This window comes from Trichomycterus rosablanca, chromosome 24 (assembly GCF_030014385.1).
Source record: "Trichomycterus rosablanca isolate fTriRos1 chromosome 24, fTriRos1.hap1, whole genome shotgun sequence".
Classification (NCBI taxonomy): Eukaryota; Metazoa; Chordata; class Actinopteri; order Siluriformes; family Trichomycteridae; genus Trichomycterus; species Trichomycterus rosablanca.
This window is the reverse complement of record NC_086011.1, coordinates 17218911-17236109: the sequence shown is the minus strand read 5'-3', so window position 1 is coordinate 17236109 and position 17199 is coordinate 17218911. Positions and strand designations below refer to the sequence as shown.

Sequence of the window (17199 nt, the reverse complement as noted above, 5' to 3'; positions counted from 1 at the left end):
TTCAAATGTTGTGTTTTTTTATTCATTATTTTGACCTGATCCATCCTGCAACATTATAAACCTCCCAGCTGAAGTAAGTTTGCAAACATTCGCACCACCTAAACATCTCATCAGCTTCAGTCCGTCCATGGTTTCCACACACGTGTAAGAGAAGAACACGAGGCGAGGGCATCCGTACAAACCTGCATGTGCTAGCCTGCAACTCTCAACCAGGAAAAAAAAGCCCTATTTATATGGGTGCAAAAATCATTTGCTGTTGTTGATTATACACTGATCAGCCATAACATTAAAACCACCTCCTTGTTTTTACACTCACTGTCCATTTTATCAGCTCCACTTACCATATAGAAGCACTTTGTTCTACAATTACTGACTGTAATCCATCGGTTTCTTTTCTTCAATGGTCAGGACCCCCACAGAGCAGGTATTATTTAGGTGGTGGATGATTCTCAGCACTGCAGTGACACTGACATGGTGGTGGTGTGTTAGTGTGTGTTGTGCTGGTATGAGTGGATCAGACACAGCAGCGCTGCTGGAGTTTTTAAACACCGTGTCCACTCACTGTCCACTCTATAAGACACTCCTACCTAGTTAGTCCTAGTTAGTAGATATAAAGTCAGAGACGATCGCTCGTCTATTGCTGCTGTTTGAGTCGGTCATCTTCTAGACCTTCATCAGTGGTCACAGGATGCTGCCCATGGGGTGCTGTTGGCTGGATGTTTTTTTTTGGTTGGTGGACAATTCTCAGTCCAGCAGTGACAGTGGGGTGTTTAAAAACTTCAGCAGCGCTGCTGTGTCTGATCCACTTATACCAGCACAACACACACTAATACTGTGGTGGCCCTGTGGGGGTCCTAACCATTGAAGAACAGGGTGAAAGGGGGCTAACAAAGCATGCAGAGATACAGATGGACTGCAGTCAGTAATTGTAGAACTACACAGTGCTTCTATATGGTAAGTGGAGCTGATAAAATGAACAGCAAGTGTAGAAACAAGGAGGTGGTTTTAATGTTATGCCTGATCGGTGTATATAATTATATATAAATGATATCAATGTAAATGTACCCGTCCCAACATTTTTTAATTATATTGACTCATCGACAAGCAATATTGAAAGAGGAACGACACGCTTAACTTTATTCGTCCCCCTTTAGCTGAATTTATCTGATATGTTGGTGCACATGATGAAAATTTGTCTCAAACCTACGATTCCGGAGCTGCGACTCCCGAAAGAAACTATCGAATTATTATAATAATTTATTGTCCTTCATCAGCACCTGTGCAAACATCGACTTGAGAGGTTGCTAAAATGATATCGTCTACTTTCCAACCTTAGCTGTAGAGCCAGGCTAACCTGAGACATAACCACATCATTACTGACCGTCATGTCACTAGATGTTCTGCCAAATTCTGTTTTTGTACTAACGGCTCTATTGCTCATCCGTTTGGCGCTTTTGATGGAACATGACAAGCTAGGACAGCTTGATTGTCCACTTTGAATATTTTACCCATAATCCTTTGTCTACGTTCCAGACAACAACGGCGACCACAACGGCCCCGTCGTCAGGGCTCAAACTGTTCCGGAAGTGAGCGCAGCAGCATCCGACAGGCAGCCCCGTCCTTCATTGGATTCCAGATCTTCTCCACCAGACCACAAAACATCCCGGAACGAGGACAGGAGGTCGCGAGATTCTCATCAGCGCAAGCACCACTCCAGTCATCACCATAGCAACCACAGGTACCGCTCCCCGGACCGGAAGGGCAGGGACAGGCGACAGGGTGGCGGCGCACCCAAGAACGACAGAAGCGATAAGAAGTACAGCAAAGACGACTCGTACCCTCACCACCAGCGGAGGCACCGTTCGCCCGAGAAGAGGCACCGGACCAGGAGCGCCGAAAACACCCTGGACAGTCGCTACGGCCATCAGCGCGGCCGCTCGCCAGAAAGACGCCCGCAACATCGCCACTCCTCCCCTCACAGGCATCGATCACCGTACAAGTCAGGGCAACGCCACAGGTCCCCGCAAAGGCACCGATCCCCACACCGCTCCAGATACCAATCCCCCAACCGGCACTCCAACAGGCCTCGCAACGGCAAACCGCAGCACGATGAAGACGTGGCCTTGAAGGAGCCTCCGTCTCCTGAGCCTCCATCCGACCTGGACAGCGTCTTTCAGGAGTCGCCAGCCATGGATCGTCTGAACCGGGAGAGCCCCTTGCACAGACCGTCGTACGACAGTTTCGAATTCAGCAACGGTCCGCTCTTCCCAGGGAAGTCCTACAACCGTATGAACAGTGACGACACCCTACCGCGTTCGCTCCCAAACCGAGACGACACCTTCCCCCGACTGTCTCTGGATCGCGCCCTCCCTCGGCAGTCCTACGACCGCCTGCTACGTGGCGACACCCTGCCCAGACTGACCTACAACCGGAACGAAACTCTTCCCCGAGACCCTTATGATCGCCTGAATCACAGCAGTTCGCTGCCCAGAGAATCGTTCGACAGCTTCTCGCTCCCCAGAGACAGCCTACCGAGAGGCGCCTACCAGGACCAGAGCCTTCCCCGGATCAGGACCCCCGAGTCAGACTCCGCCTTCCAGAAGTACAGTGAGCTCCTGCGGGGTCGCTCCCCGGAAAGGAACGGCCTAGCCCAAGCTCCGAGGGCGCGGGCCAGGAGTCTGGATCGAGATCTGTCCGCGGCGAGAGCGTCTGAAGACGAGGAAGACTCCGAGGAGGAAGACGAGGATCGCTTCAGAGATCACTACCGCCAGCTACGGCTGAGCAACACGCTCCCGGAGCCCAGGAGGACGGCGTACAAGGAAAACTCCAAAGATCTCAGCATCTGAACAGAGGAATCATCTCACACCACGAGAGCCCTCGTCCGAGGAGCACCGATACGGATACTATGCTACCAACCTGACATTCCTGTGTTTAACAAACAGCCGAAGAATGAACAGAAGAGTTTCTTTGCTGTACGTTCCAGCAACTGTTGCTCGTCTCTCTTCTTTCTCTCCGTACAGATCTACACCTACCAGAGATGGACGACTATGTAAAAAGGAAACGATTATGTGCCTAATAGTACCATTCTCGATGGTTTTTTATTTTATTTTATAAAGGGCAGACTTTTGGACTACTGTCTGATTCTATAGTATTTTTAATTTCACAGACCGCGCCCATGCACCGAGCACCGCCACTCACCCGGCGCTCCCACCTAGGCCGTGCATGTCTTTCCACTCTTTCGTCTTTCGTTCCTTCTCTCCCCCGAGTGCCGATGATTTTTACACATTCGAACCAGAGTATAGCACAAGTCTGCATTCGTTTGTATATTTTTGACAGTTTGCAGTACGTGTACATTCAGAGGTGATCATTTTAAGAGAATGAAGGGTGAATAAAGTTATAATGTGTGAATAAAATACTACGTATATGAATTCTTGGAATATTCTTCATTTACGTAAGTTCATAACTATGGGAACAGCAGCGCCGCCAGATTGGGTCTAGCTAGTAGACCTGTGGGGTCTTAATGGATTAAAAAAAAATGCAAATACAGTGGAAGCTTCATTTAACGGACCTCCATTTAACGGATTTCTAATTTAACAGACAAAACCTGGACAACTGAATGTCCAGTCTGATTGTTTAAAACTCCCGTGATAAGCGTACCAACACCAGCAGTTCAGTAACTGTCCACTAGCTGGCGCTCGTCTCTCTGTTTACATGAGTGAGAGGCTTTATTTTGACAGGAGGCTCGCTCTGTTCTCGCCTTTTTCTCAGTGTTTTATTCTTCATTTTTGCAAGTTCTAGTGCTTCCAGACTCATATAGAGTCTCCACTATATGATCACGGCCAAAAAAATCCTCCACCACCACACAAGGTGAATGAAATTCCTCCCCTGTAGTTCAATACACTGATTTTAATATTTATTTACAGGTTTTACATGATGTATTTACATCTCTATTTATGTTGTTTATTTTACTGTTGATCATATGTGCTTGTTTAGCACTTTTGTGGACCTCAGTGCTGCGTTTTCATATATTTTTGAACAATCACATTTTACGGACCAGTCCTCCCCCCTTTTAGTCCGTTAAATCGAGGTTCCTCTGTATATACAGTGTATCACAAAAGTGAGTACACCCCTCACATTTCTGCAGATATTTAAGTATATCTTTTCATGGGACAACACTGACAAAATAACACTTTGACACAATGAAAAGTAGTCTGTGTGCAGCTTATATAACAGTGTAAATTTATTCTTCCCTCAAAATAACTCAATATACAGCCATTAATGTCTAAACCACCGGCAACAAAAGTGAGTACACCCCTTAGTGAAAGTTCCTGAAGTGTCAATATTTTGTGTGGCCACCATTATTTCTCAGAACTGCCTTAACTCTCCTGGGCATGGAGTTTACCAGAGCTTTACAGAATGCCACTGGAATGCTTTTCCACTCCTCCATGACGACATCACGGAGCTGGCGGATATTCGAGACTTTGCGCTCCTCCACATTCCGCTTGAGGATGCCCCAAAGATGTTCTATTGGGTTTAGGTCTGGAGACATGCTTGGCCAGTCCATCACCTTTACCCTCAGCCTCTTCAATAAAGCAGTGGTCGTCTTAGAGGTGTGTTTGGGGTCATTATCATGCTGGAACACTGCCCTGCGACCCAGTTTCCGGAGAGAGGGGATCATGCTCTGCTTCAGTATTTCACAGTACATATTGGAGTTCATGTGTCCCTCAATGAAATGTAACTCCACAACACCTGCTGCACCCATGCAGCCCCAGACCATGGCATTCCCACCACCATGCTTGACTGTAGGCATGACGCACTTATCTTTGTACTCCTCACCTGATTGCCGCCACACATGCTTGAGACCATCTGAACCAAACAAATTAATCTTGGTCTCATCAGACCATAGGACATGGTTCCAGTAATCCATGTCCTTTGTTGACATGTCTTCAGCAAACTGTTTGTGGGCTTTCTTGTGTAGAGACTTCAGAAGAGGCTTCCTTCTGGGGTGACAGCCATGCAGACCAATTTGATGTAGTGTGCGGCGTATGGTCTGAGCACTGACAGGCTGACCCCCAACCTTTTCAATCTCTGCAGCAATGCTGACAGCACTCCTGCGCCTATCTTTCAAAGACAGCAGTTGGATGTGACGCTGAGCACGTGCACTCAGCTTCTTTGGACGACCAACGCGAGGTCTGTTCTGAGTGGACCCTGCTCTTTTAAAACGCTGGATGATCTTGGCCACTGTGCTGCAGCTCAGTTTCAGGGTGTTGGCAATCTTCTTGTAGCCTTGGCCATCTTCATGTAGCGCAACAATTCGTCTTTTAAGATCCTCAGAGAGTTCTTTGCCATGAGGTGCCAAGTTGGAACTTTCAGTGACCAGTATGAGAGAGTGTGAGAGCTGTACTACTAAATTGAACACACCTGCTCCCTATGCACACCTGAGACCTAGTAACACTAACAAATCACATGACATTTTGGAGGGAAAATGACAAGCAGTGCTCAATTTGGACATTTAGGGGTGTAGTCTCTTAGGGGTGTACTCACTTTTGTTGCCGGTGGTTTAGACATTAATGGCTGTATATTGAGTTATTTTGAGGGAAGAATAAATTGACACTGTTATATAAGCTGCACACAGACTACTTTTCATTGTGTCAAAGTGTCATTTTGTCAGTGTTGTCCCATGAAAAGATATACTTAAATATCTGCAGAAATGTGAGGGGTGTACTCACTTTTGTGATACACTGTATATACGTATATATACATGTATATGATATGACTCTGATATAAGGATTCTAAGATTACCTGCTCAAAAGGAGATATTGGGTCTGTCTGAAAACCTACTGAGCTGCCTTGCTGCCTACTGCCTACCTGATCAGCTGCCTTAGTACAGAGGATTCTAATAAGACATCAAACTCATAAGGCAGATTATTTAGACGCTCTACTTGGACTTCATCGCAGTTTAGCTTACTACCGATGGGCTGAGGCGGCACAACCCGCTAGCACGCCAGCTTGACGTCTCCCTCTGTGTATCGAAAGCGGTTAAACTGTCCCTGACGAGCCTGAATTTACAAATAAACGACACTCATATAGTTACACCCAGAGCCGTAGATAGAGAGAGTTGCGACACTCCTTGATCTCGCCGCTACGCGGTCACGTGGTTCATGTAACCCTCAATAGTTCCAAACAAACCCGGCGCTGTCATGTTCTCAAATGGGACAGGCAGCAGTAAATGAAATATTAAACGGCAAATAATAAACATTTGTACAATTTCTGGGTATTTTCAACTGCGTTTACATTTACTGCATCTGCTTTAATGTCAATTTGGTATATAAAGTGGAAGATTGATGTTTATAATGACTTGTTAATAGGTCGTTCTTGTTAACACACAGTACATTATAATAGCATACATTACATAATGCGATATCATTAAGTAGTAGAGACAATATACAGTATAGACATTAAAGTTTTTTATGTTTTGTTTTTTGCATAAACTAATCTCCCTTCACTTTCCTGAGGATTCATAATAATAATCATTTTGGCTAAACACTAAGTCATGTGCTGGATTCATAAGGTTTACCTGCACTGAATGAACAGATTGATAAACACACTACCGTACCAAAAACATTATAGTGCAGGTACATGAAAAAGCATTCATTCATCTCTTATTTCATGAGTGATTAATAATTGATTCCTACATGTAATACATTAATGAATTCATTATGAATATGCACTAGTTCATTTTGTCTAATGTAAGTGGTGGACAAGGTACACAAACCATTTAGTTGAGTTAAAGTAGAGATATCCAAGGTAACATATTACTCCAGTAAAAGTAGTAGTAAAAGTAAAAATACTCTTTACCTCCACTAAAGTACTAAACTAAATTTACCTTCAAATGTACTTAAGTATGAAAGTAAAAGTATAATGATTTATTGTGGTTCTAATGTTTTATGATCATTTCTGTAACAAGACTCTTGATTAATCAACTCATTTTAGGTGAAAAGACTCGTGTGTCATTAATTAAGCTTAACTGACTAAGCTAAATTGGGTTATACCTATTAATTAAGATAAACATGTAACATTTAGTGCTGAGCAAATGCTAAACAATAACAGTATTAAGTATATTAATGACATTAAATTCATAATTTTTTTAAAACAAAGCAACATACAGCTAAAAATGTTTGATAAGTAGTGGAAATGAATGGGGCTCTATGGGTTGTTTGGAACTATACAGAGCTCCACAACCCGGAAGCTGCGCAGAAAAAATGTCCCGCCCCCTTTCCAACGGTTCCCTATGGGAGTGTCGCCACTCTGTTCTCTCTACCGCTCTGGTTACACCCTTATACAGATTAAAAATCAATGAGAATTTATTCACATTTGAAAAGAACTCTGTTTGTTGCTCCGCATTCGTCCACCATAGTCTTCAGCGCTGAAGAAGGGTCGGACGCTCCCTTGTCATTCAGTCAGATCACTCAGAATTAAGGCGCCTCAATAGGAGCATTTTAAGGGATCTAAGAATTTAGACACGCCCTCTTCTCTGGAGTGTATGATGACGTAAATGCGTCTGTATACAGAGATCACCAGGTTTTCAGACAGACCCTGGTGGGGGGTGTAAATGTTTTTGGCTCATCAGTGTTGTGTAGAAGGTGAAGCTCTCTCACAGGGCAGCACAATGTCAGACCAACATTAAATTAAGCGCTCGAGTGAACGAGCCCAGCCGCAGTAAGTGGCTTTCAGTGGACTTTTATAAATAAGGAAGCAGAGCGGAGGCTTTTAGCCCAGACAGAATGTTTTCACCCACTATTAGAGCTGACAGTAAATAAGTCCATCACTGATTCGTCCTCAAGATTCGCTGTTTTACCAAGAGTGTGAATCAGAAAGTCACCGCTCTTACGTACGGATGAATACGCTTCAGATCAGGTCCGCAAACCAGAGCAGGAACAGAAAGGACTCAAACCCAGACCCTTCTTGCTGTACCAAATATAGCGGTACCTTGAAATTGACGTCATTGGGTTCTGGGAGTGGTGTTGAGTTTTAAAGACGTCGAGTTTCAAGGTATTTTTTCCCCATGAGGATGTTTGGGAAACCTGTTAATGCGTCCATGGTCCCGTGGAACTGCATATATTTTGGGCTCATGTAAAATAATGAGGTTGTTTTTGACACTAATACACTGAAAATAACACAAATATAATATAAACACACTGAAATACTTTAGCTTTACTTCTTTATTGTTTTCTTACTCTTCTCAATGGTGGAGATGCTTGATCTTGGAATACCGTATTCCGTTCAGTACCGGCGCATTCACATGAGAAGTCTGGCGGCTGTGCACGAAGCTTACCGTGACTTATTGTACTAAAACAGCGAGTGAGGAATGTGATTAGTGGAGGAACTTATGAGCAGTAATAATGAAGAGAAGTTTAGTGCTCCTGTCTCCTTCTTTTACTACATTAAACCACATTAAGCTTCATTTTGAACCAGAAGCGTTTTAGAATCTGGGAGAAGCTGATTCTGATTCTCACCATTTCTCAGAAGCTCGAGCTGTAACACAAGTTTAAAAGTGAAACAGGGAGGAAAATCCAGATAAACACAGATACATGTGGAGCTGTTACACTGGATCTGATGCTGATGCAGATTCACACACGTCAAGTTTAAGGGTACAAAGATTTGGAGTTTAGAGGACGTCAAGTTACAAGGTACCACAAAGTCAAACCCTGTAATCATGAAAATAGAAGCCGAGTTTGAAGCACACACACCTTCAAACTCTGATCGTCCTCGTACTTTTGGCATCTGATGTGAACGAGTCTGGGTTGCCGTGGCAACTTGAGCATCTATTTACCCTAATCATCCCTTTGGAATTTACTTTGTGACGGAATATTTGGCTGGTATTTTAAATCCGTTAAACTAATCCTGAGATTCTGTCTCATCAATGCTGTTAAGAACAAACTGTGAGGAAGGAACAAAATTCTGAGCCGTTCATTAATTACATCCAATTTTAACAGGCCGAACACGAAATAAACTTGTTGCTTGAATGCCCCCTTGTGGAGGTTTTACGTTACATCTTGTAAACCACGGTGGGACCAGATCGCCACCATTTGTACCAATTAATTATATTTTGTTTTGTATTTCATTTTGATACATTGTTTTAGACGGGCACACACATACACACACACTCACACACATACACACACACACACACACACACACCCATTCACCTATAGGGCAATTCAGTGTCTCCAATTAACCTGACTGCATGTTTTTGGACTGTGGGAGGAAACCGGAGCTCCCGGAGGAAACCCACGCAGACACAGAGAGAACATGCAAACTCCTCACAGAAAGGGCGTCCGGACCGCGCCACCTGGGGATCGAACCCAGGAGCTTCTTGCTGTGATGTGACAGTGCTACCCACCGAGCCACTGTGTTGCCCAGAATTGAAACTGAACAGGTGAATATCATCAACCATCAATTCTGACAATTAATACAAGGTTGGCAAGACATCATGCACCACCAAGGTCCAGAATGAGACTGTAGTACCACAGTCAGTGGTCAGTAAAAAAAGCCATTAGCATTGATGGATGAAGGAGCCATGTAATTAGCAGCTGACCACATTAACCAGAAGGTCTGGAAAAGGTTTGGTAGTTAGTGGGGATGTAACGATGCACCACAAGACAGTTAATAACCGATTCAAAAATTCCACAATTCAAATCAATTTGACGTGTAAAATGAATCGATATTCACTTTAAACAGCAGAGGGCGCTGGCGCTATTCACCTCACCTGGTTGACGTCACTGGCGCTATACACCTGGTTGCCAAATTCGGGGTTTTTCAGCCAAATTGGGCTTAATTCAAAATTGTTTTGAATTAAAGGACATTCATTATTTAGATAAATAAAAGATAATCACAAATACAGTATTTTATTTAATTTTTTAAAGAGAAATAATAAAAGGGAACTTTGCCATCATTTGTCTTCAATTTCAGTTTAAAAAATCGGGAACAAGTTGTATCGTGAACCCAGTATCGTGAATCGCATCACATCGTGGGTAGAGTGTATTGGAACATCCCTGGTAGTTAGATTAGGGCTTCTTGCTTGTTTAAACTCATCCTGACCTGCTTGGATCTAATCGTCCTGATTATCATCATGACCTTGGGAACAGATTAAATAGAGTTGAACATGCTGACAGGTTAATCCACTCTTCTAGATTTGATCAGCACACAAAATTATTTGAAAAATCCCCAACAATTAATGCAAACATTTACAAACTGTCCAAATTAAATATAGTTTAATGTAGACGTTAAACTTTAAGAATATGTGCGTTTTCAGACCTTGGAGTTCCAGCCATAGTTACACTAAAAGAAAGTCCATGTCCAGTTTGAGGCGGGGAGCAAGACGGACTCAAAAAGTAATGAGCTGCTCCGTACGCACCAGTTACGTCCCACGCCTATGTAGAAGGGTTCTTTCCTTGGAACAACATGGCCATCATACCCTGCCGAAACTGCTTGTCCATGCAGATGCAGATGAGTGGATTATACAGCACCGAACTTTTTGCAAAATAAGAAGTCATGGTCATTAAGAAAGGATCAAACGCGCTGCCGTGATGAGTGAAGATGTCCCAGCCCAGAGAAAGGTACGGCGTCCAGCAGATGAAGAACACCAAAGCCATGGTGACCGTCATGCGGTTGGCCTCCTGTTCGCTCTCGTTCGGATCGCTTCTGCAAAGCAGCCGAGCGCAGCAGACGGTGATGAGCATGAACGGGACGCCGACGTGCACGGTGAACATGTAATAAATAAAAGACTCGCTGTACAGATCCGGCTTTATGGTGTAGTAGTCGACGCCACACGAGCACTGCAAACCCTCGGGGATGTAGCGCGACCACTCCAGGAGGGGCGGCAGGGAGCAGGTGAAAGCCATCGACCAGGTGAAGCCGACCCCCTTGACGATGAGCTTTCGGCGCGTCCGGAGGTCGACGCCGGGTTGGAAAGACATGACGCACCTCTCCGTGGCCAGGACGACCAGCGACCACAGCGAGATCGCGGTCCCGTGGACGGTGAAGAAGCCCTCGAAATTGCATCCGACGATCCCGTGGACGAAGTAGCCGCTGATCGCCGTGTGCATGGTGAACGGCAGGCTGACCCCGATCACAAGGAGGTCGGCCATGGCCATGTTCACCAGCATGTAGTAAAACCGCGTTCGCAGCGGCTTGTGAGAGACGGTCACGAAGAGCGTGAGGATGTTCACGGGAACGCCGACGACGATGAGGAAGAAGACGTACATGGCGAGCGAGGAAAAGACCCAAGGTTCGGCCAGGTAGTACTGCGGGTGCTCGTGAGGGCTCCTCACCACTCCGGTAGCGTTGGAAACGGGGACGTAGAAATCGGGGCCCTCGGTGCCGTTCATGTCTGCCGCGTGGGTGCAGGTCGGTCGTCTTGTGATGCCTCTCGGAAGCCGGGTGGAAGCCGGACAGGACTGACCCGCTGCAGGACAGATTAGCCGCCCTGAACGTCAGCAGAATATGATTCTGTCCACTTTAGCGGATGGTTAATCCACCGTTGACCGGCCACGGGTCATGGCGGCTTGGAGCTGTCACATCCTATTAGATTTAGCAAGCTAATGTTCATAAACAGGATTTACATTAGCCAGGCGTCGCTTACACTCACTGGCCATATTATTATTTGCTAGGCACAGTTTGTCAAACCCTTTTACTTAGTTATTAGTTATGGGAACCCTGGTAGGACCACCACTGACTACCTTTTATTTGGGTAGTTAGTGGTGGAAACCCTCAGTGCCACTGATCGTATAGTGATGGAATAGTCTAGCAAACTGGACTGGGGGGGGGGGGGGGGCAGGGCAGGGGGGGTGACCTGTCCAGGGTGTTTGCTGCCTTACGCCCAGTAAATTGGATCCACCACGACCCTGCATGGGATAAAACGGTGGTAAAACAGACAATGAATGAATGTTATGCAAGCTCTTCCATGCTTGTCATCTGGGAATAGTAAAGGGCCTTCCCTAAACTGTTACTTTCACATGTACTTCTTTTGCATTTGTGTTTATAATGAAAAATCTGGAACGTATTTCGCCATGAAGAAAAGGGTGGATGGTGCATCACAGGCGCCACCTTGTGGTAAAACGTTTCCACACATTACTGCAGATAGTCAATGCAGAACAATATAAATCATAAAGCTTTTCTTATTCCATCTATTAATCAGAGACTTGAGAAAGCAGCAGCTGCAACAGAGATCAGACCGTAATCTAGCACTGACCTGCTGTTGGAACAGGACTGCTGGAGGTTTGTGTCTTGAAAAGTGAACATGTGAATGTATGTCCGTGATGTGGATAAAGCAGTACCGAAGCGCCCCCTGCTGTCAGTCTACAGCATTACAAGATTCCACTTTTCAAAGCTCTGCTCGCAATCAACGTTTGATTCATCAGGAGGACAATGTCCAGCCGAGTTAAGGTCAGTGATCTGAAAGGTCAGTCTGAGAAGGGTACTGGAGTCTGTATAGAAACTGCGTTCTACTAAGGGCAAGTCAGGATGGAACCAAACTGCTCCCATAGGTTAAAAAAGTTCTGTATATCATTTAAATAGAGGATTTTATACACCTGTGACCAGCAGGTGTGGCTGAAACACAAGAGTTCAGTAATTAGAAGGGGTGTTTTAGTCATATAGTGTATTTTAGTTCATTTATCAGCTCTGTCATCCTCATTACAGAGCTGACCTGACCTGACTTTTATTTATATATTCATCCATTGTCTGTTTAACCACTGCTTTATCCTGGTCAGGGTCCGGGGATGTGTGTTGTGCCAGACCACTTTCCTCTTTTCCCAGGCCTTCAGCAGATTTATGTACCGTAACGGACCGATGACGTGACCTCTCCTAAATGAATCAGTACCCCTGCGCCGTGATAAAGAGGCTCTCTAATGCCGTTCCTCATGGAGAACGTCGAGCTTGATGGTGTTTTACAGTACAGCTGTGATCGGGCCTGCAGTAAAACTTTGGTTTATCTGCTCCGGTTCCAGCTCCGGTCCTCGAGTTCTCGTACGAGCCTGTTAGTCTGTAAAAACACCTCGGTGTCACTGACGGATCTTTTCAGTATCAATCAGTACGGCTTAGCAGAGCCCGTCGTCATCAGTCTGATATACAGCGTGTGTGTTTACTGCATCAGGATTGAAGTATTATGATTTCTGAAACACAAGGCTAGAATTATGGTATTAATTTAGATCTGAGTCCTAGTTTAATTCAGCATGTGTTTATGCTGCATGAATAAATCACTCCAAGTAGCATCTAACAGAGAGGATTCACATAGTTTGACTTTCTGTACGCGTTTCGGCTCTCTGTCAGATTCCAACACCGACTACACCAAAACTCAGGACTCACTACACCAGCTACACTATATGATAAACAGACACAGATAAACAGATAAACACAAACGCATTTTGTGTATTTAGCACTAGCAATACGAGCTAATCAACAAACCCCAGCGCCAGAATCCAAAACAGGAAGACGCACATCTGCCTCCACGCAGTCAACAACACCATCCGAACGATTTCACAGTAAACATGAAGAGCTAAAACACGACTGCACCAATCAGAGTCCTCAGTACTGAGCTTTGTTATGACAGGATCTCTGATACACAGAACCAAACATTCACGAGTTTCCGTCCAGGGTTTGGATTTTATTCACCAGTGAAACGGCACTTTCTGCTGATGTTCTTTTGGGGTCTGATGCCCTTTTTGAGATTTGATGTCCTCCTTTTAGGGTCTAATGTCCCTCCTTTTTGGGGCCTGGCTCCCTCCTTTTTGCGGTCTGAGGTTCTCTTTTTTGGGGTCTGATGTCCTCAATTGTGGGGCCTGATGTCCCCCATTTTGGGGTCTGATGTCCTTGTTTTTGGGCTATGATGCCCTCGTTTTGGGGTTTGGTGGCTTTTTTTTTTTTTTTTAGGTCTGATGTCCTCAGTTGTAGGGTCTGATGCCCTGTTTTTGGGGGTCTGATGTCCTCCTTTTGACCTTTTGAGAGTCTGATGTCCTCCCTTTGGGCTCTGATGTCCTCCTTTTGGGGTCTGATGTGCTTTGTGGGGTCTGGTGTTCTCTTTGGGCTCTGATGCTCTCCTTTTCGGAGTCTGGTTCCCTCCTTTTTTGAGGTCTGATGTTTTCCTATTTGGGGTCTGATGCCCTGCTTTTTAGGGTCTGATGCCCTCTTTTTTAGGGTCTGATGCCCTCTTTTTGGGGGGTCTGATGTTCTCCTTTTTGGGGTCTGATATTCTTCTTTGTGGGATCTGATGTCCTCATTTTTGGTGTCTGATGTCCTTTTTCGGGGGGTATGATGTGTTTTTTGGGGTCTGATGTCATTCTTTTTGGGGTTATAGAAGTGGCCACCGTACCTGTGATGCTCTGACACTCTGTCCAGGGCTTATTCATGCATTGTGCCCAGTGTTTCTGGGAAAGGATTTGGAGTGACCACTACCCTGACGGTAAAACAGTGATTACAGTAAACGAGTAACGAGTATGAGGTTTGGGATGCAGCCCAATATTTTACAGGTTTCATTAGTCGGATCTTACATTGTTTTATTAGAAGTGTCGTTTTCCTCTTTGTTCTGAGGCTGTAATATTCGGCTGGACTGGGCGTGTCCGGTTTTAACCCTTTCTCGCTCATCCTTTTGTGTTTTGGACTTCCTTCCTCTGATTAAACACCAGCGATTTCCACCTCGCCGTAATCTGCAGGAAATCCGGTTTCGGAATGGGATGGTGGTGAATCAGGGCGGTTGTATACTCTACTGGGCCGTGGTCATGCCGCGCTGGGATTTACGATGTGAATGGAAGGTGTGGTGTACTGGAACGCTACACGTCGCTCTCAGTCGGATTTTTTGCTGAACGTGGCCCATGGTGCGACCTGGTGAAAGTGCTCATGGGATTTCCGGGTCGCGCCGACACGGTGCTGGTGGAAGTGATGTGGCTGCGTTACTCTGACGTGGTTCGTAGTAAAGAAAAGGGAGCAACAAAAGCAGGAAGGGACGGGGAGAGTACGAGCACAACCCGTGCCAGAAAGGTTCAGTTCTCTGTGGGAAAACTGGACTGAGCATGCTCAGTAGGCTTCTGGGACAAAAGGTAAAGCTGTCAGGCGTTTGCGCTGATATGGAGTCTCCTCCCTTTCCCTTCTGATACACACACACACACACACACACACACACTTTACAGCTACACCAGTCAACCTCTCTTCTGGGAAGCTTTTGAAGTGTGTCTGTGGGAATGTTTGCACATTCAGTCAGGCACTGATGTTTAGACCAGAAGAGCAAAAAGAAGCCTTCCCCAAACTGTTGCCACTGTTGCCTGTGTTCGATTCCCAGCTGACATGGTCCAGTTTCTGTGTGGAGTTTGCATGTTCTCCCCGTGTCCGTGTAGGTCTCCTCCTACGGTCCAAATTCAGCAGTTTATCACAATCTTTCGTACCTCCAGTTCACCTCACTTGCATGTTTTTGGACTGTGGGAGGAAACCAGAGCATCCAGAGGAAACCCACATAGACACGGGGAGAACATGCAAACTCCACACAGAAAGGACCCAAACCCAGGACCTTCTTGCTGTGTGGAAGGGAACGTGTGTGTAAGAAATTCTCATTTCTGGCTGCCATCATTTATTAAGTAACATTCTCAGGATGCTCAAACTATCAACCCTCCCGCTCTCTTTTACTGTGTGTGTGTGTGTGTGTGTGTGTGTGTTTGTGTTAGAGTGTGTGTGCACGCTCAGCTGAGTGAAGACAGACGTACAGAGCAGAGAACCATATTTAGGAAACACACACACACAAACCCACGAGCAGTGAAGCAAAACAAGCCAGATGTGTGCACGTCAGGAATAGTTCTGAACTGGGTGCCAGTATATCCCAGTGCCTCCCACACTCACTCACACACTCACTCACACACTCACTCACACTCACACACACCTGGGGCAATTCAGAACAGCCAGTCTGTCTACTGGCATGTTTTCCACGTCTGAGGAAGATAATACATAGAAGGTACGAGCCTGGCAAGCTTCTCACAGAAAGTGACCGGAGTTGAGGATTAAATCAGGGTCTCCAGGACGCTCCTGATGTGCAGCACCCACACCGGGCTGCTTATTTACTGTTAACATTTATTCATTCATGGTCTGTTTTACCACCTGCTTCATCCTGTTCAGGGTCTCGGTGGGTCCTGTTCACTGGACGAAATGCACACACACATAGGTCTTAGAACTGTGGGAGGAAACCAGAGCACCCAGAGGAAACCCACACAAACACGGGGAGAACATGCAATATATAATAATAATAAGTTATAACAATAATAATAATAATAATAATAATAATGGTCATATATAAATATAATAATAACAATAAAAATGAAAATAATAATAATAATAATAATAACAGTAATAATGGTCATATATAAATATAATAATAATAATAATAATAATAATGGTCATATATAATAATAATAATAATGGTCATATAAATATAATAATAATAATAATAATAAATATAATAATAATAAATATAACAATAACAACAATAATAATGGTCATATATAAATATAATAATAATAATAATAGTTATAATGTATGAATAAAAAAAATTATTATAATAATAATATAATAATTTTAATGGGCGAAAGTTAGGCAAACACACACACACGTCTGGACTGTGGGAGGAAACCGGAGCTTCCGAACGAGACCCACACAGACACGGGGAGAACATGCAAACTCACACAGAAAGGACCTTCAGCTGGGAATCGAACCCAGGACCCTCTTGCTGTGGCAGCCACCCTGCCGCTCATTTTTAAATTATCTATCAGAACTTGAACTGAGTGCCAATCAGTCTCGAGGAATCTGCTTTGTGCCCGGTGTTTTTGAATGCCACTGGACCCTCCTGGACCCTAACCAGAATAAAGAGGGTATTGAAAATGAATGAATGAATGATGGTGTAATGAATAGAATTGTGCTTTACATCGAAGCTTCCACGCTCTGTTCTACATACTAGCGTCCACATTACTGGACTCGTACTTCACACATTTGCTCCGCCCGCTCGGAAGGTGTCGAAAGACGATTGCCGGCGTGCCCCGCGGCGACGGCTCTACCACGCCGGCTCTGTCAGCTCCGTGTCATTTTAATTCCGCTCAGGCCTCTTGCTGCAGCCGCATTTAGGCAAAGCTAACAGAGCCGTAGCCGTAAAAAGTCGGTATACAC

The 17199-nt window shown here is 45.0% G+C and overlaps 2 protein-coding genes across 8 annotated transcripts in view; one reads left to right on the top strand and one right to left on the bottom strand.

The window, feature by feature from the left end:
* magi1b (membrane associated guanylate kinase, WW and PDZ domain containing 1b) overlaps positions 1-3419 on the top strand; it is a 99724-nt gene extending 96305 nt beyond the window's left edge. For 6 of the 7 annotated variants that reach the window (XM_062986915.1, XM_062986917.1, XM_062986912.1 and 3 more), the window contains one exon: positions 1534-3419. In XM_062986915.1, coding sequence (XP_062842985.1) covers positions 1534-2846 — 1313 coding nt within the window. In that variant the 3' untranslated portion in view covers positions 2847-3419. The remainder of the gene's footprint in view (positions 1-1533) is intronic. The other variant, XM_062986918.1, reaches the window with a different exon arrangement.
* Positions 3420-9955: 6536 nt separating this feature from the next.
* On the bottom strand, positions 9956-11619 carry rhol (rhodopsin, like). Its single transcript, XM_062986550.1, has one exon. The coding sequence runs from the start codon at positions 11388-11390 to the stop codon at positions 10434-10436; it is 957 nt and encodes a 318-aa protein (XP_062842620.1). The 5' UTR covers positions 11391-11619; the 3' UTR covers positions 9956-10433.
* Positions 11620-17199: the final 5580 nt, after the last annotated feature.